Genomic DNA, 19921 nt, shown 5'->3' on the forward strand with positions numbered 1-19921 from the left:
CGTCCGTGTATTGATACAATATCGCCACGCAAAATATCGCGATACTATGCGGTATTGATTATTTCCCCCACCCCTAATATTAATACTATTTAAATCCAACTATCCTAAAATGACATAATGATGACATGAATATGATTTTTCACTCATACACTCTGACCGTCAAAAATCTGAATGTTAAACCTTTACATTTATTTTCTTACTGTTTTTTTAAATACATGCTAGGTTTATATTATTTATTCAAAGTGTGAATTATGTCAATTATGTGAGTTACATTTTTAAATCAGAAATGTAACCCTTTAAATAATGCCACTCTCTTTAATTAAATTATTTTCATTAAACTTAATGCCAGGGGGATTTTGCTCTAATTTAGTTTACAGTCTGGATTATGTCTTTAATTTTCAATATTCTTATTTTTTTACATTTATTTTGCAGAATTTTAACCTTCAAATGCTGTTGTTTTTAGGGTTTCAATAGCGCATTTTTCACTGATAAACATGTTATTACCACACACAAATGATAGCAGCTGACGTGCACTCACTCAATGCAGGATATACGCACAGACAGTCTGATTTATTAGAGAGGCGTAAACATGAAGCGGTTTCCTGTGTTGTGTTCAGGCTCTGTGTCTCTATGTTTTCCAGCTGGAGCCGTTTGATGTCAGTGTTTCTGCAGATCTGCAGCAGCAGCTGGCGGCCGTCGTCCAGGAGCTCGGCGTCCAGATCCCCCCCCCTGTGAGTCCTCTGACCCCACTGCCGTTTAATGTTGATATATTAGATATACTGTTAATATTTAAAAAGATATATATACAACTGTTAGAACATCTCCCTGGTCCCCGGCTTGAGCTTCAATCTCAGGATCCATTGTGATCCTCTCAAGAATGGAAGTAGTCAAAATCTCAAAATTCAGATTTTTTTCTCAAATATCTCAAAATTCAGACTTTTTCTCAAAAATATCAAAATTCTGATTTTTTTTCTCAAAAATATCAAAATTCTGACTTTCTCTCAAATTCTGACTTTCACTAAATTCTGACTTTTTCACTAAATTCTGACTTTTTCACTAAATTCTGACTTTTTCACTAAATTCTGACTTTTCCCTCATAATTATGACTATCTGAAAATTATGACTTTTTCTTAAAATTATGACTTTTTCTTAAAATTATGACTTTTTCTTAAAATATCAAAATTATGACTTTTTCTGAATACTTACATTTTTAAATCTCCCTGGTCCCCGGCTTGAGCTTGAGCCTCAGGATCCATGTATCTGCTATCCTCTCCAGAATGGAAGTAGTCATCACATACAGAGCATCAACTAGTTCCTGAACAGTGTCCTTCACATGCTGATATCCAAGAGAGGGAGTTCCACAGTCACAAGATGGAGGAATAGAAAGCAGTATTCAATGTTTACTTCAGATTAGCTCCACGTCAGAAATGAGCATGCTTGATATATGTCTCTCTCCATAGAGGCTGAAACATCATGTTAATCACATAGCTATCATATGCCTCAAACCCCCCCCCCCTGCAGCCGGCAGACCCCTCCTGCCCCGTGTCTCTGATCCAGGGGAAGATGGCGTCCTTCGAGCCGTCTCAGCGTCAGACTACAGCGGGGGTCGTGCCTTGGTCGCCCCCCCAGGTCAACTGGAACCCCTGGACCAGCAGCAACATCGACGAGGGCCCGCTGGCCTACGTGAGTCTAAAAATACAAGTTCCTTTATAGCCCAACATTAGCCTCCTTTAGCTTAGCGGTGGTGACGTGAAGTCATGTGACCGTGCTGTAGTTCCTTTATAGCCCAACATTAGCCTCCTTTAGCTTAGCGGTGGTGACGTGAAGTCATGTGACCGTGCTGTAGTTCCTTTATAGCCCAACATTAGCCTCCTTTAGCTTAGCGGTGGTGACGTGAAGTCATGTGACCGTGCTGTAGTTCCTTTATAGCCCAACATTAGCCTCCTTTAGCTTAGCGGTGGTGACGTGAAGTCATGTGGCCGTGCTGTAGTTCCTTTATAGCCCAACGTTAGCCACCTTTAGCTTAGCGGTGGTGACGTGAAGTCATGTGACCGTGCTGTAGTTCCTTTATAGCCCAACATTAGCCTCCTTTAGCTTAGCGGTGGTGACGTGAAGTCATGTGACCGTGCTGTAGTTCCTTTATAGCCCAAAATTAGCCTCCTTTAGCTTAGCGGTGGTGACGTGAAGTCATGTGACCGTGCTGTAGTTCCTTTATAGCCCAACATTAGCCACCTTTAGCTTAGCGGTGGTGACGTGAAGTCATGTGACCGTGCTGTAGTTCCTCTATAGCCCAACATTAGCCTCCTTTAGCTTAGCGGTGGTGACCTGAAGTCATGTGACCGTGCTGTAGTTCCTTTAAAGCCCAACATTAGCCTCCTTTAGCTTAGCGGTGGTGACGTGAAGTCATGTGACCGTGCTGTAGTTCCTTTATAGCCCAACATTAGCCTCCTTTAGCTTAGCGGTGGTGACGTGAAGTCATGTGACCGTGCTGTAGTTCCTTTATAGCCCAACATTAGCCTCCTTTAGCTTAGCGGTGGTGACGTGAAGTCATGTGACCGTGCTGTAGTTCCTTTATAGCCCAACATTAGCCTCCTTTAGCTTAGCGGTGGTGACGTGAAGTCATGTGACCGTGCTGTAGTTCCTTTATAGCCCAACATTAGCCTCCTTTAGCTTAGCGGTGGTGACGTGAAGTCATGTGACCGTGCTGTAGTTCCTTTTTAGCCCAACATTAGCCTCCTTTAGCTTAGCGGTGGTGACGTGAAGTCATGTGACCGTGCTGTAGTTCCTTTATAGCCCAACATTAGCCTCCTTTAGCTTAGCGGTGGTGACGTGAAGTCATGTGACCGTGCTGTAGTTCCTTTATAGCCCAACATTAGCCTCCTTTAGCTTAGCGGTGGTGACGTGAAGTCATGTGACCGTGCTGTAGTTCCTTTATAGCCCAACATTAGCCTCCTTTAGCTTAGCGGTGGTGACGTGAAGTCATGTGACCGTGCTGTAGTTCCTTTATAGCCCAACATTAGCCACCTTTAGCTTAGCGGTGGTGACGTGAAGTCATGTGACCGTGCTGTAGTTCCTTTATAGCCCAACATTAGCCTCCTTTAGCTTAGCGGTGGTGACGTGAAGTCATGTGACCGTGCTGTAGTTCCTTTATAGCCCAACATTAGCCTCCTTTAGCTTAGTGGTGGTGACGTGAAGTCATGTGACCGTGCTGTAGTTCCTTTATAGCCCAACATTAGCCTCCTTTAGCTTAGTGGTGGTGACGTGAAGTCATGTGACCGTGCTGTAGTTCCTTTATAGCCCAACATTAGCCACCTTTAGCTTAGCGGTGGTGACGTGAAGTCATGTGACCGTGCTGTAGTTCCTTTATAGCCCAACATTAGCCTCCTTTAGCTTAGCGGTGGTGACGTGAAGTCATGTGACCGTGCTGTAGTTCCTTTATAGCCCAACATTAGCCTCCTTTAGCTTAGCGGTGGTGACGTGAAGTCATGTGACCGTGCTGTAGTTCCTTTATAGCCCAACATTAGCCTCCTTTAGCTTAGCGGTGGTGACGTGAAGTCATGTGACCGTGCTGTAGTTCCTTTATAGCCCAACATTAGCCACCTTTAGCTTAGCGGTGGTGACGTGAAGTCATGTGACCGTGCTGTAGTTCCTTTATAGCCCAACATTAGCCTCCTTTAGCTTAGCGGTGGTGACGTGAAGTCATGTGACCGTGCTGTAGTTCCTTTATAGCCCAACATTAGCCTCCTTTAGCTTAGCGGTGGTGAAGTGAAGTCATGTGACCGTGCTGTAGTTCCTTTATAGCCCAACATTAGCCTCCTTTAGCTTAGCGGTGGTGAAGTGAAGTCATGTGACCGTGCTGTAGTTCCTTTATAGCCCAACATTAGCCTCCTTTAGCTTAGCGGTGGTGAAGTGAAGTCATGTGACCGTGCTGTAGTTCCTTTATAGCTCAACATTAGCCCCCTTTAGCTCATCCATTTCCTTTATTTTCTGCAGTGCACTCCGGAGCAGATCAGCGGCGAGTTGCACGATGAGCTGAAGTACCAACTGGACCACGACGAAAACCTGCAGAAGGTCCGACTGCTTTCTTTTTAGCATGAGAATCATGAATTACTTTTAAGAATGTTATATGCAGAGATTTTAAAGTACACACATCCTTTACTCTAGTACAAGTACAGATACTCGTGTTTAAAATACTCTGGTAAAAGTAGAAGTACTGAAGTAATGATATCAGCCAAATGTACTTAAGTACAGCAACAAAGTATTTGTACTCCAATACTTCCCACCTCTGATGACAAGACATATGAGAGTGTATGAAACCGTGAGTGGTGTGTTTTCAGATCCTGGCGGAGCGCGACACGCTGCCCGTCAAAAAGTTTGAGGAGGATATCATGGCGGCGGTGGAGAGCAACGCGGTGGTGATCATCAGAGGAGCCACCGGCTGCGGGAAAACCACGCAGGTGCCTCAGTACATCCTGGACCGCTTCATCAAGGCGGGGAAAGCCTCCGACTGCAACATCGTGGTCACGCAGGTGAAGAGGAATTATTATTATGTCATTATTGAGCAATGGGATTAGCGCACCAGTATAGGTGTTAGAGAACTCTCCCTGGTCCCCGGCTTGAGCTTGAATCTCAGGATCCATGTATCTGTGATCCTCTCCAGAATGGAAGGAGTCATCACATACAGAGCATCAACTAGTTCCTGAGCAGTGTCCTTCACATGCTGATATCCAAGAGAGGGAGTTCCACAGTCACAAGATGGAGGAATAGAAAGCAGTATTCAATGTTTACTTCAGATTAGCTCCACGTCAGAAATGATCATGCTTGTCACATGTCTCTCTCCATAGAGGCTGAATCATCATGTTAATCACATAGCTATCATATGCCTCAAACAGTCCTGATGCTCTTCTAGGTAATCACACATCCTGTCATGAAGCTACAGTTGATACCTTTGTTAGCATGTGGCTCTGATGTTGCACATGGTTGTTGAGCATTCAGCTAATAGCTACAGGCTGCAGGTGAGGAAGAGCTCCACCTGTCGCTCACTGTGTCCTGGTTTGATCTCCTGCAGCCCCGGAGGATCAGCGCTGTGTCGGTGGCCGAGCGAGTTGCCTACGAGAGGGCGGAGGATGTTGGGAGGAGTTGTGGATACAGCGTCCGGTTCGAGTCCGTCCTCCCCCGCCCGCACGCCAGCATCCTCTTCTGCACCGTCGGTACGTTAGCATTTGGGAAACAGACGTTTTCTCCAAGAGCTCAGTTTTTACTGACTCACACGAAGACTTGAGAGGATTCGCTGTTTGGATGAGTGTGTGTTGATGAGTGTGTGTTGATGAGTGTGTGTTGATGAGTGTGTGTTGATGAGTGTGTGTTGATGAGTGTGTGTTGTGTCTGCAGTGTGTTGATGAGTGTGTGTGTTGTGTGTCCGCAGTGTGTTGATGTGTGTGTGTTGTGTGTTGATGAGTGTGTGTTTGTGTTGATGAGTGTGTGTTGATGAGTGTGTGTTGTGTGTTGATGAGTGTGTGTTGTGTGTTGATGAGTGTGTGTTGATGAGTGTGTGTTGTGTGTTGATGAGTGTGTGTTTGTGTTGATGAGTGTGTGTTGATGAGTGTGTGTTGTGTGTTGATGAGTGTGTGTTGATGAGTGTGTGTTGATGAGTGTGTGTTGTGTGTTGATGAGTGTGTGTTGTGTGTTGATGAGTGTGTGTGTGTGTGTCGATGAGTGTGTGTTGATGAGTGTTTGTTGATGAGTGTGTGTTGATGAGTGTGTGTTGATGAGTGTGTGTTTGTGTTGATGAGTGTGTGTTGTGTGTTGATGAGTGTGTGTTTGTGTTGATGAGTGTGTGTTGTGTGTTGATGAGTGTGTGTTGATGAGTGTGTGTTGTGTGTTGATGAGTGTGTATTGATGAGTGTGTTGTGTGTGTGTGTGTGTGTGTGTGTGTGTGTGTGTTTCAGGAGTGCTGCTGAGGAAGCTGGAAGCAGGAATCAGAGGAATCAGCCACGTTATCGTTGATGAGATCCACGAGAGAGACATCAACGTGAGTTCAGTTTTAAATCCGTTCAGCACCGAGAGCATGAGAACAAAACACGATGTCAAGACGCATTTTAAAGGTCTCGCTTTCTGATGTCTTCTCTACGTCACCGTGTGTCCCCGGTGTGTGACCATGTGTCCCTGGTGTGTCCCTGGTGTGTCCCCGGTGTGTCCCCGGTGTGTCCCCGGTGTGTGACCATGTGTCTCCGGTGTGTCAGGAGACTCACATGGTGATGTCTTCTCCACATCACCGTGTGTCCCCGGTGTGTCCCCGGTGTGTCCCCGGTGTGTCAGGAGACTCTCAAAGTGTCAGGAAATAAACCCCTCTCTCTTCTCCTCCGTACCCACATCTCTAAAAACGGCAAACAACGGAGCTGATCCAGATTTGCTGCGTCATGACGACATTACTAAAATGTGGGCGGGCTTTACACCCACGGGCCAATCAGAAACGTTGCTGTCAGAAACAAAGAGACGTGTTCTGAAGTAATATGGTCTGTGTTTACATTAGCATGCTAACACTCAGAGCTAACCTGTACTGGAGAGAGTGTGTGTGAATAAGCAGGAAATCAAAAGGAAGTCACCTTGTGGTAAACCTGAGAGAGAGAGACTTTGAGCTCCATCCTGTTTCAGAGAGGATCCTTGATGTGGTTTGGAACATGATGTGGAGTTTCATCTTAAAGACCAGAATCATCTCTTTAGTAACAGCTGGAAGAGAGGTGGGGGGGGGGGGCTACAAGGATCTGTTTGGTGTTTGGAGCAAAACACTTCATAGACATGTTTTATATTTGTGTATCTGAGACCTAAAATCTGTGCCTAAAAACAGCACGATGAGAGATGTTTAAAATGAAGCACTGAACTGTGTGTGCAGACGGACTTCCTGATGGTGGTGCTCAGAGACGTGATCCAGGCGTACCCCGATGTGCGAGTCCTCCTCATGTCAGCCACCATCGACACCTCCATGTTCAGAGAGTACTTCTTCAACGCGCCCATCATCGAGGTGTTCGGACGCACCTTCCCCGTGCAAGGTAACAAGGTTCAAGGCTCAAGGGTTCAAGGCTCAAGGCTTTTCTCAGTCATCGTCATAGCTACAGTGTAGTTATGACGATGACAATCTGAGACTCCTCCAACAGAGCAACACAATAAAACAGAACAAATGGTAAAAGTAAATGGCAAAGCAAGTTTATTTATAGAGCACATTTCAACACAGGGCAATTCAAAGTGCTTTACAAAAATAAAAGACATATCATCTTATGTTAGATAAATAATTAGCAAGTTGCAGCCAGATGAATGTTATGGATGTTGTTTCAAAGGTTCAGGTGTTTAACAGCCTTATGGCCTGTGGGATGAACTAAAGACTGCATAATTAAGCAATCATACACGAGAGGCCGTTCTTGAACGTCATTATTGGTACGACAGTACTGCGAAGCGCCTCGATTCGTACGCCTGTACTGGAGTACCAATAATGACGTTCAAGAACGGCCTCAAGTGTATGATTGCGATTCTATTACACAAACTATCATTGTAATCAACAATATCGTAAAATAATTTCATAATGTGGGCTAATTTGCTCCCAAACCTACGCTTTTTGCTTGAGTTAATCTCCGTCAGAAAGTAGTTCCTAGAAAGTAGTTCCCATGGTAACGACTCAACTCGTTAGTTGAAACAGCCGCAAATCTTTCGTTGGTTTTGTGGTCTGTGTCCATGTCCAACCATTCATCAATACTGAGGCCCCCCAACAAATCCAAATTAACTTTAAGATCTGACATTTTGTAGCTACCGATTTCCAGCGAGAGACAATGTATAACAGTGTAACGGCTGTGTGTCGCTATGGAAACCACACGATGTAGGCTCATGGAAGTAGTTTCGGTAGGCTAGTGGCGCTGGATACTTTGTGATTAGGCACGTTCTATTTGATCGTTGTTTGATCGTGGAATCAAACACGCCTATTGACCAATCAGAGAGCTTGCTCAAACCTATGTGTTATAGAATGCATAATCATAAACAAAATGGCTCTGATGGAGTGAGAGAGGGCGAGTTAAACCCAGCCTGAGAACTACAGATGTGTGACTTATCCTTTGTTTTGAAAACAGAGTATTTCCTGGAAGACTGCATCCAGATGACCAACTTCATCCCTCCTCCGATGGACCGCAAGAAGAAGGACAAAGACGAGGAGGGAGGAGAGGAAGACGTGAGAAAGCCTTACTGCTCATAAACACAGTGTTTGCAGCTCAGGGAGGTCGAAGGAATAGATGTGATACGATACATCAGATCAAGTGTGACCTTATCTTGCATCAAGCAGCTTCAGCATTAACAAAGAAGGGAAAACAGACATTTAACATAACGTCACTGAAGACAATATGTTCAGGACCCCTCACGTGCGTCTGATCTGGGAGATGCATTGTGGGACATGTAGTTTATGGACAATAAACAACATTCTGACTTTTTCTAAAAATGCTGACTTTCTTTCAAAATTCTGACTGTTTCTAAACATTCTGACTTTTTCTCAAAATCACAAAATTCTGACTTTTTCTCAAAATCACAAAATTCTGACTTTTACTCAAAATTCTGACTTTTTCACAAAATTCTGACTTTTTCTCAAAATCACAAAATTCTGACTTTTACTAAAAATTCTGACTTTTTCAAAAAAATCTTAAAATTCTGACTTTTTCAAAAAATCTTATTTTTTCCAAGAAAAACTAATTTTTTCAAAAAAAACCTTATTTTTTCAAAAAATATCAGAATTCTTATTTTTGCAAAAAATATCAGAATTCTGACTCTTTCACAAAATCTCAAGATTCTGACTTTCTCAAAATTCTGACTTTTTCTCAAAATCACAACAGTCTGAATTTTACTCAAAATTCTGACTTTTTAGAAAAATCTTAAAATTCTTATTTTTTCTCAAATCTCAGAATATTAAAAATCCCTCGTTGATCACCGGCTTGAGCTTCAATCTCAGGATCCATGTGTTTCTGATGCTCTCAAGAATGGAAGTAGTCGTCACATACAGAGCATTCGTAAAGCGGCATCTAACCGTATAATAAACGTATTCTATTCTCTGCGAGCTCTTGAGGTCTTGAGGTCTTGAGGTCTTGAGCTCTTGAGGTCTTGAGGTCTTGAGCTCTTGAGGTCTTGAGCTCTTGAGCTCTTGAGGTCTTGAGGTCTTGAGGTCTTGAGCTCTTGAGGTCTTGAGGTCTTGAGGTCTTGAGGTCTTGAGCTCTTGAGGTCTTGAGGTCTTGAGCTCTTGAGGTCTTGAGCTCTTGAGGTCTTGAGGTCTTGAGCTCTTGAGGTCTTGAGCTCTTGAGCTCTTGAGGTCTTGAGCTCTTGAGCTCTTGAGCTCTTGAGGTCTTGAGGTCTTGAGGTCTTGAGCTCTTGAGGTCTTGAGGTCTTGAGCTCTTGAGGTCTTGAGGTCTTGAGGTCTTGAGGTGAAGCTAGGCCCTGAGTTTGACCCGCTGAGTGTGATCCGTGTGTTTCTGCAGACGAACTGCAACGTGCTCTGCGGTCCGGAGTACTCTGCGGAGACGAAGCGCTCCATGGCTCTGATCAGCGAGAAGGAGATGTCCTTCGAGCTGGTGGAGGCGCTGCTGCGCTACATCGAGACGCTGCAGGTCTCGGGGGCGGTGCTCGTGTTCCTGCCCGGCTGGAACCTCATCTTCGCCATGCAGAGGCACCTGGAGAACAACGCCCACTTCGGTACGCCCCCCCCCAGGAAGGCTCAATGAGACCCTATGCTCAATGAGACCCTATGCTAAATGAGACCCTTTGCTCAATGAGACCCTATGCTCAATGAGACCCTATGCTCAATGAGACCCTATGCTCAATGAGACCCTATGCTCAATGAGACCCTATGCTCAATGAGACCCTATGCTCAATGAGACCCTATGCTCATTGAGACCCTATGCTAAATGAGACCCTATGCTCAATGAGACTCTATGCTCAATGAGACCCTATGCTCAATGAGACCCTATGCTCAATGAGACCCTATGCTCAATGAGACCCTATGCTCATTGAGACCCTATGCTCATTGAGACCCTATGCTCAATGAGACCCTATGCTCAATGAGACCCTATGCTCAATGAGACCCTATGCTCAATGAGACCCTATGCTCAATGAGACCCTATGCTAAATGAGACCCCATATGAGACCCTATGCTCAATGAGACCCTATGCTCAATGAGACCCTATGCTCAATGAGACCCCATATGAGACCCTATGCTTAATGAGACCCTATGCTCAATGAGACCCTATGCTCAATGAGACCCTATGCTCAATGAGACCCTATGCTAAATGAGACCCCATATGAGACCCTATGCTCAATGAGACCCTATGCTCAATGAGACCCTATGCTCAATGAGACCCTATGCTACATGAGACCCTATGCTTAATGAGACCCTATGCTCAATGAGACCCTATGCTCAATGAGACCCTATGCTTAATGAGACCCTATGCTCAATGAGACCCTATGCTCAATGAGACCCTATGCTAAATGAGACCCCATATGAGACCCTATGCTCAATGAGACCCTATGCTCAATGAGACCCTATGCTCAATGAGACCCCATATGAGACCCTATGCTTAATGAGACCCTATGCTCAATGAGACCCTATGCTCAATGAGACCCTATGCGAAAGGAGACCCTATGCTAAAGGAGACCCTATGCTAAAGGAGACCCTATGCTAAATGAGACCCTATGCTAAAACAGACCCTATGCTCAATGAGACCCTATGCTCAATGAGACCCTATGCTCAATGAGACCCTATGCTAAATGAGACCCTATGCTAAAACAGACCCTATGCTAAATGAGACCCTATGCTAAATGAGACCCTATGCTAAAACAGACCCTATGCTCAATGAGACCCTATGCTAAAACAGACCCTATGCTCAATGAGACCCTATGCTCAATGAGACCCTATGCTCAATGAGACCCTATGCTCAATGAGACCCTATGCTCAAGGAGACCCTATGCTCAATGAGACCCTATGCTCAATGAGACCCTATGCTCAAAGAGACCCTATGCTCAATGAGACCCTATGCTCAATGAGACCCTATGCTCAAGGAGACCCTATGCTCAATGAGACCCTATGCTAAAGGAGACCCTATGCTAAAGGAGACCCTATGCTCAATGAGACCCTATGCTCAATGAGACCCTATGCTCAATGAGACCCTATGCTCAATGAGACCCCATGCTCAATGAGACCCTATGCTCAAGGAGACCCTATGCTCAATGAGACCCTATGCTAAATGAGACCCTATGCTCAATGAGACCCTATGCTCAATGAGACCCTATGCTCAAGGAGACCCTATGCTCAATGAGACCCTATGCTCAATGAGACCCTATGCTCAATGAGACCCTATGCTCAAGGAGACCCTATGCTCAATGAGACCCTATGCTAAATGAGACCCTATGCTAAATGAGACCCTATGCTCAATGAGACCCTAAGCAGCTTCTAGATGTATCGGTGTGTGTCCAGTTCAAACAGAGCTCTGTGTTGTTGTTGTTGTTGTTGTTGTTGTTGTTTTGCTGACGTGTTGTATTTGTTCCCAGGAAGTAACCGGTACCGGATCATGCCCCTCCACTCTCAGATCCCCCGTGAGGAGCAGAGGAAGGTGTTCGAGCCGGTGCCCGACAACATCAGGAAGGTGAGAGACGGACAGATTCAAATCTCTGTTGTTTTTAAACGTCTTTAAAAGAAACTCGAAGCAGTTTCCACGACAACCAGGTTTTAAAGTCACTCAGGGAGAGAACTTTAAAACATCCACACGTGAGATTCAACACTGACAGAGAGAACTTTAAAACAGGAAAGTTCAGGTATTTGGGTTCAAAGTGTAGAGTAAAGTACTGATACCAGAAACATGTACTTCACTGGTCTTTAAGTACAGTAACACAGTATTTGTACTAGCAGGTAGAGAGCTGTTTGAAAGAGGAAATGATCGTGTTGTTTGACCTGCAGGTGATTCTGTCCACCAACATCGCAGAGACCAGCATCACCATCAACGACGTGGTCTACGTCATCGACTCCTGCAAGTGAGTGATCGCCTTCAGAGGAAACATCACGTACAGGGAATGAGCATGCTTGAGGTCTCATTCAACATTTTACAAAACCTTATTCTGGCTTTTTCAAAAAGTTCGGACTTTTTCTCAAAATCAAAAAAATCTGACTTTTTATCAAAATCACAAGATTCAGACTTTTCTCAAAATTCAGAGTTTTTCTCAAAAATCTCAACATGTTAATAATCCCTGGTCCCCGGCTTGAGCTTGAATCTCAGGATCCATGTATCTGTGATCCTCTCCAGAATGGAAGGAGTCATCACATACAGAGCATCAACTAGTTCCTGAACAGTGTCCTTCACATGCTGATATCCAAGAGAGGGAGTTACTCAGTCACAAGATGGAGGAATAGAAAGCAGTATTCAATGTTTACTTCAGATTAGCTCCACGTCAGAAATGAGCATGCTTGTCATATGTCTCTCTCCATAGAGGCTGAATCATCATGTTAATCACATAGCTATCATATGCCTCAAACAGTCCTGATGCTCTTCTAGGTAATCACACATCCTGTCATGTTCACAGCTACAGTTGGGATTGATTGATTGATTGATTGATTGTCCCGTGCGCTCTTGTCTGGCAGGCAGAAGGTGAAGCTGTTCACGTCCCACAACAACATGACGAACTACGCCACAGTGTGGGCGTCCAAGACCAACCTGGAGCAGAGGAAGGGCCGAGCGGGCCGGGTCCGGGCCGGGTTCTGCTTCCACCTCTGCAGCCACGCCCGCTTCGAGAGGTCAGCTCTCAATCTCTGTCTGACACTTTCCAGACCCGTTACAACTGAACTGTTGCAGGATGTCCTTTTTATTATAATTGTTTTTCCTTTAATACTTGTTTCTGCATGCTTTAGGTGACATGAAGCTGTCTTTGGCTCTTTCCTGCTGTAACTATGTACATGTCCCCTCTCTGGGACTAATATAGGTATTCTGATTCTGGACACTTGTATCCATCAAAAGACAAATGGGCTGACTCCAAACCAAATTCTTTACATTTCTGTCAATAATTTTAACAATATATGAACACTATTGAAATCATTAGGAATAAGAGGTGACTCTCACTTTCCAGACACTTAGCTCCAGCTGCTGTGACCCCCCTGTGAGATAAGAGAGTACTTTACTGACCCCAATTTGGGAAATGCTTTCAGCAGCATAAAGACAAGGCATTGTAAATCAAAATGAAAAAGAGTAGAAATAAACAAGAAAGTAGAAAATATACATGTTGGATTTACAAATTAACAGCAAGGTATTATATATACGTCAGTATGTGAGGGATGGAATATTAAATGTTAAATTGAATATAACAATGTAATGTGTAGGGATGGGTATTGTTAACGTATCTACTCTTATTGATACTACTTATCGACCCAGTCCTTTAACTGTATTCTTATCGGTACTTTTTGTTATTTTTTAAAGGGAACAAATTGTAAACCAAATTAAAATTGCTTTATTTAAACGTGAAATCAATTATGTTATTATATTGAATTGCACTTAAGTACAACTTTGAGATACTTGTACTTTACTTGAGTATTTCCATGTACTTAGTACTTTTCCTGCTCTACATGTATTTAATCCCTTTAGTGACTTCTCAGATCTGGATGAATGATGTGAAATCTAGTCATGTGTTGAATCAGACTTTAGTTCCACCTGGAGTAACGGTGGAGGCTAGTCCCTGAACACGCCTCATGAGAAGGTGTTTCTAGCTTCCTGCTGTGTGTCTGCGTACTGAGTCTCTCTCTCCTGCAGGCTGGACACTCACATGACTCCAGAGATCTTCCGGACTCCTCTCCATGAGGTCGCTCTGAGCATCAAACTGCTGCGGCTCGGAGCCATCGGTCACTTCCTGTCCAAGGCCATCGAGCCGCCGCCACTGGACGCCGTCATCGAGGCCGAACACACTCTCAGAGGTACAACACACACACACACACACACACACACACACACACACACACACACATACTCAGAGGTACAACACACGCACGCACATGCACACACACACGCACACGCACACGCACACTCACTCACTCGGAGGTACACACACACACACACACACATACTCAGAGGTACAACACACACACACACACACACACACACACGCACACGCACACGCACACTCACACTCACTCACTCGGAGGTACACACACACTCACACTCACACTCACTCACTCGGAGGTACACACACACACACACACTCACACTCACACTCACTCACTCGGAGGTACAACACACACACTCTCAGAGCTACACACACACACACACACACACACACACACACACACACACACACACACACACACACACACACACACACACACACTCACACTCCAACAGCAGCATGACAATAACCTCCGGTAGAAATTGCCTGCATTTGCGTTTTTACCCCCTTAATGTCTGACCAATGGCTGAACAGCATTTCCGTGCACATGACATTTAAAGTTTATAGTCCGTTGAGGTTTCCCGTGTGAACGCAAACCCAACCGTCTGGAAAATGAAATGTAACAAACTGTGGCCAGAGGACTATAGGTGTGAAGGAGACCTTAGTATGGAAACATGAGGGTATTTTCTGTCTCTCTCAGAGCTGGACGCCCTGGACTCCAACGACGAGCTGACGCCTCTCGGACGCATCCTGGCTCGACTGCCCATCGAGCCACGGCTCGGGAAGATGATGATCATGGGCTGCATCTTCCAGTGAGTCTTTATTTACTGCATCACTTCCTGTTCCTTTACTCACCGATGTGTCTGGAAACGACAAGCGCTAGGCTGAGTGTGAAAAGTGAGGAATGTGTCATTTAAATCAAGGGAAGGGTGCTTTTGATATGCCTGGTTATTAAGGCCATTGTAGGCCGTAAAAAGGGGGGGGGGGGGTCAAATGAAATTGAAGCCAAAAGCTTTATGAGAAAACTCACAAGGTCACCAGAAGAACATTTGGAAAAACCCTGGTCTTTATTTCCACTGAACCGAATCCCTTTCACCTGAATCCTCCTCCACTGAAGCGGGAAACTACAACTCCCATGATGCAACGCTGCACGACCACATGTTTGGACTGCTGTTTTCATGCAGAGAAGAACTAGCCGATGTGTCTTTAAATGAACGTGTGTCGCCCTCTAGTGTTGGCGATGCGATGTGCACCATCTCCACCGCCACCTGCTTCCCGGAGCCCTTCATCAGCGAGGGGAAACGCCTCGGCTTCGTCCACAGGAACTTCGCAGGAAGCCGATTCTCCGACCACGTCGCTCTGCTGTCCGTCTTCCAGGCCTGGGACGACGTCAGGTGTGTGTGTGTGTGTGTCGATTTGTGTGCGTGTATGTGAGTGTGTGTGTGTGTGTGCATGTTCTGATTAATCTAAGGTGTTGAAATCTGGTGTGCCTATACTTGTTATAGGTTTTGTATAAAAACATGCGTGATGAGCTGCTGTGTTGTTCCTGCTCAGGGTTAACGGTGAAGACGCAGAAATTCGTTTCTGTGAACACAAGCGTCTCAACATGTCGACTCTGAGGATGACCTGGGAGGCCAAAGTCCAGCTGAAGGAGATCCTGGTCAACGCCGGATTCCCCGAAGGTACTGTAGTTCCTTTATAGCCCAACATTAGCCTCCTTTAGCTTAGCGGTGGTGAAGTCATGTGACCGTGCTGTAGTTCCTTTATAGCCCAACATTAGCCTCCTTTAGCTTAGCGGTGGTGACGTGAAGTCATGTGACCGTGCTGTAGTTCCTTTATAGCCCAACATTAGCCTCCTTTAGCTTAGCGGTGGTGATGTGAAGTCATGTGACCGTGCTGTAGTTCCTTTATAGCCCAACATTAGCCTCCTTTAGATTAGCGGTGGTAACGTGAAGTCATGTGACCGTGCTGTAGTTCCTTTATAGCCCAACATTAGCCTCCTTTAGCTTAGCGGTGGTGACGTGAAGTCATGTGACCGTGCTGTAGTTCCTTTATAGCCCAACATTAGCCTCCTTTAGCTTAGCGGTGGTGACGTGAAGTCATGTGACCGTGCTGTAGTTCCTTTATAGCCCAACATTAGCCTCCTTTAGCTTAGCGGTGGTGACGTGAAGTCATGTGACCGTGCTGTAGTTCCTTTATAGCCCAACATTAGCCTCCTTTAGCTTAGCGGTGGTGACGTGAAGTCATGTGACCGTGCTGTAGTTCCTTTATAGCCCAACATTAGCCGCCTTTAGCTTAGCGGTGGTGACGTGAAGTCATGTGACCGTGCTGTAGTTCCTTTATAGCCCAACATTAGCCTCCTTTAGCTTAGCGGTGGTGACGTGAAGTCATGTGACCGTGCTGTAGTTCCTTTATAGCCCAACATTAGCCTCCTTTAGCTTAGCGGTGGTGACGTGAAGTCATGTGACCGTGCTGTAGTTCCTTTATAGCCCAACGTTAGCCTCCTTTAGCTTAGCGGTGGTGACGTGAAGTCATGTGACCGTGCTGTAGTTCCTTTATAGCTCAACATTAGCCTCCTTTAGCTTAGGGGTGGTGACGTGAAGTCATGTGACCGTGCTGTAGTTCCTTTATAGCTCAACATTAGCCTCCTTTAGCTTAGCGGTGGTGACGTGAAGTCATGTGACCGTGCTGTAGTTCCTTTATAGCCCAACATTAGCCTCCTTTAGCTTAGCGGTGGTGATGTGAAGTCATGTGACCGTGCTGTAGTTCCTTTATAGCCCAACATTAGCCTCCTTTAGCTTAGCGGTGGTGACGTGAAGTCATGTGACCGTGCTGTAGTTCCTTTATAGCCCAACATTAGCCTCCTTTAGCTTAGCGGTGGTGACGTGAAGTCATGTGACCGTGCTGTAGTTCCTTTATAGCCCAACGTTAGCCTCCTTTAGCTTAGCGGTGGTGACGTGAAGTCATGTGACCGTGCTGTAGTTCCTTTATAGCCCAACGTTAGCCTCCTTTAGCTTAGCGGTGGTGACGTGAAGTCATGTGACCGTGCTGTAGTTCCTTTATAGCCCAACATTAGCCACCTTTAGCTTAGGGGTGGTGACGTGAAGTCATGTGACCGTGCTGTAGCTCCTTTATAGCCCAACATTAGCCTCCTTTAGCTTAGCGGTGGTGACGTGAAGTCATGTGACCGTGCTGTAGTTCCTTTATAGCCCAACGTTAGCCTCCTTTAGCTTAGCGGTGGTGACGTGAAGTCATGTGACCGTGCTGTAGTTCCTTTATAGCCCAACGTTAGCCTCCTTTAGCTTAGCGGTGGTGACGTGAAGTCATGTGACCGTGCTGTAGTTCCTTTATAGCCCAACATTAGCCACCTTTAGCTTAGGGGTGGTGACGTGAAGTCATGTGACCGTGCTGTAGCTCCTTTATAGCCCAACATTAGCCTCCTTTAGCTTAGGGGTGGTGACGTGAAGTCATGTGACCGTGCTGTAGTTCCTTTATAGCCCAACATTAGCCTCCTTTAGCTTAGGGGTGGTGACGTGAAGTCATGTGACCGTGCTGTAGTTCCTTTATAGCCCAACATTAGCCACCTTTAGCTTAGGGGTGGTGACGTGAAGTCATGTGACCGTGCTGTAGTTCCTTTATAGCCCAACATTAGCCTCCTCTAGCTTAGCGGTGGTGACGTGAAGTCATGTGACCGTGCTGTAGTTCCTTTATAGCCCAACATTAGCCTCCTTTAGCTTAGCGGTGGTGACGTGAAGTCATGTGACCGTGCTGTAGTTCCTTTATAGCCCAACATTAGCCTCCTCTAGCTTAGCGGTGGTGACGTGAAGTCATGTGACCGTGCTGTAGTTCCTTTATAGCCCAACGTTAGCCTCCTTTAGCTTAGCGGTGGTGACGTGAAGTCATGTGACCGTGCTGTAGTTCCTTTATAGCCCAACGTTAGCCTCCTTTAGCTTAGCGGTGGTGACGTGAAGTCATGTGACCGTGCTGTAGTTCCTTTATAGCCCAACGTTAGCCTCCTTTAGCTTAGCGGTGGTGACGTGAAGTCATGTGACCGTGCTGTAGTTCCTTTATAGCCCAACATTAGCCTCCTTTAGCTTAGCGGTGGTGACGTGAAGTCATGTGACCGTGCTGTAGTTCCTTTATAGCCCAACATTAGCCTCCTTTAGCTTAGGGATGGTGACGTGAAGTCATGTGACCGTGCTGTAGTTCCTTTATAGCCCAACGTTAGCCTCCTTTAGCTTAGCGGTGGTGACGTGAAGTCATGTGACCGTGCTGTAGTTCCTTTATAGCCCAACATTAGCCTCCTCTAGCTTAGCGGTGGTGACGTGAAGTCATGTGACCGTGCTGTAGTTCCTTTATAGCCCAACATTAGCCTCCTTTAGCTTAGCGGTGGTGACGTGAAGTCATGTGACCGTGCTGTAGTTCCTTTATAGCCCAACATTAGCCTCCTTTAGCTTAGGGGTGGTGACGTGAAGTCATGTGACCGTGCTGTAGTTCCTTTATAGCTCAACATTAGCCTCCTTTAGCTTAGCGGTGGTGACGTGAAGTCATGTGACCGTGCTGTAATTCCTTTATAGCCCAACATTAGCCTCCTTTAGCTTAGCGGTGGTGACGTGAAGTCATGTGACCGTGCTGTAGTTCCTTTATAGCCCAACATTAGCCTCCTTTAGCTTAGCGGTGGTGACGTGAAGTCATGTGACCGTGCTGTAGTTCCTTTATAGCCCAACATTAGCCTCCTTTAGCTTAGGGGTGGTCACGTGAAGTCATGTGACCGTGCTGTAGTTCCTTTATAGCCCAACATTAGCCACCTTTAGCTTAGCGGTGGTTACGTGAAGTCATGTGACCGTGCTGTAGTTCCTTTATAGCCCAACATTAGCCACCTTTAGCTTAGCGGTGGTGACGTGAAGTCATGTGACCGTGCTGTAGTTCCTTTATAGCCCAACATTAGCCACCTTTAGCTTAGCGGTGGTGACGTGAAGTCATGTGACCGTGCTGTAGTTCCTTTATAGCCCAACATTAGCCACCTTTAGCTTAGCGGTGGTGACGTGAAGTCATGTGACCGTGCTGTAGTTCCTTTATAGCCCAACATTAGCCTCCTTTAGCTTAGCGGTGGTGGCGTGAAGTCATGTGACCGTGCTGTAGTTCCTTTATAGCCCAACATTAGCCTCCTTTAGCTTAGCGGTGGTGACGTGAAGTCATGTGACCGTGCTGTAGTTCCTTTATAGCCCAACATTAGCCTCCTTTAGCTTAGCGGTGGTGACGTGAAGTCATGTGACCGTGCTGTAGTTCCTTTATAGCCCAACATTAGCCTCCTTTAGCTTAGCGGTGGTGGCGTGAAGTCATGTGACCGTGCTGTAGTTCCTTTATAGCCCAACATTAGCCTCCTTTAGCTTAGTGGTGGTGACGTGAAGTCATGTGACCGTGCTGTAGTTCCTTTATAGCCCAACATTAGCCTCCTTTAGCTTAGCGGTGGTGACGTGAAGTCATGTGACCGTGCTGTAGTTCCTTTATAGCCCAACATTAGCCTCCTTTAGCTTAGTGGTGGTGACGTGAAGTCATGTGACCGTGCTGTAGTTCCTTTATAGCCCAACATTAGCCTCCTGTAGCTTAGCGGTGGTGACGTGAAGTCATGTGACCGTGCTGTAGTTCCTTTATAGCCCAACATTAGCCTCCTTTAGCTTAGCGGTGGTGACGTGAAGTCATGTGACCGTGCTGTAGTTCCTTTATAGCCCAACATTAGCCTCCTTTAGCTTAGCGGTGGTGACGTGAAGTCATGTGACTGTGCTGTAGTTCCTTTATAGCCCAACATTAGCCTCCTTTAGCTTAGCGGTGGTGAGGTGAAGTCATGTGACCGTGCTGTAGCTCCTTTATAGCCCAACATTAGCCTCCTTTAGCTTAGCGGTGGTGACGTGAAGTCATGTGACCGTGCTGTAGTTCCTTTATAGCCCAACATTAGCCACCTTTAGCTTAGCGGTGGTCACGT

At 45.8% G+C, this 19921-nt stretch overlaps 1 protein-coding gene across 3 annotated transcripts in view; it reads left to right on the top strand.

The window, feature by feature from the left end:
* The window catches only part of dhx9 (DEAH (Asp-Glu-Ala-His) box helicase 9), a 36929-nt gene that overhangs the window by 12736 nt on the left and 4272 nt on the right, over positions 1 to 19921 (top strand). For all 3 annotated transcript variants that reach the window (XM_079648969.1, XM_079648968.1, XM_079648970.1), the window contains 16 exons: positions 642 to 731; positions 1522 to 1683; positions 3994 to 4071; positions 4338 to 4529; positions 5069 to 5210; positions 5949 to 6031; positions 6893 to 7049; positions 8115 to 8212; positions 9501 to 9714; positions 11566 to 11660; positions 11972 to 12045; positions 12650 to 12802; positions 13809 to 13969; positions 14639 to 14750; positions 15171 to 15332; positions 15493 to 15620. In XM_079648969.1, the coding sequence (XP_079505095.1) occupies positions 642 to 731; positions 1522 to 1683; positions 3994 to 4071; positions 4338 to 4529; positions 5069 to 5210; positions 5949 to 6031; positions 6893 to 7049; positions 8115 to 8212; positions 9501 to 9714; positions 11566 to 11660; positions 11972 to 12045; positions 12650 to 12802; positions 13809 to 13969; positions 14639 to 14750; positions 15171 to 15332; positions 15493 to 15620 (2101 nt within the window). The remainder of the gene's footprint in view (positions 1 to 641; positions 732 to 1521; positions 1684 to 3993; positions 4072 to 4337; positions 4530 to 5068; positions 5211 to 5948; positions 6032 to 6892; positions 7050 to 8114; positions 8213 to 9500; positions 9715 to 11565; positions 11661 to 11971; positions 12046 to 12649; positions 12803 to 13808; positions 13970 to 14638; positions 14751 to 15170; positions 15333 to 15492; positions 15621 to 19921) is intronic.

The sequence above is a fragment of the Notothenia rossii genome (assembly GCF_949606895.1).
Source record: "Notothenia rossii genome assembly, chromosome: 9".
Taxonomy (NCBI): Eukaryota; Metazoa; Chordata; class Actinopteri; order Perciformes; family Nototheniidae; genus Notothenia; species Notothenia rossii.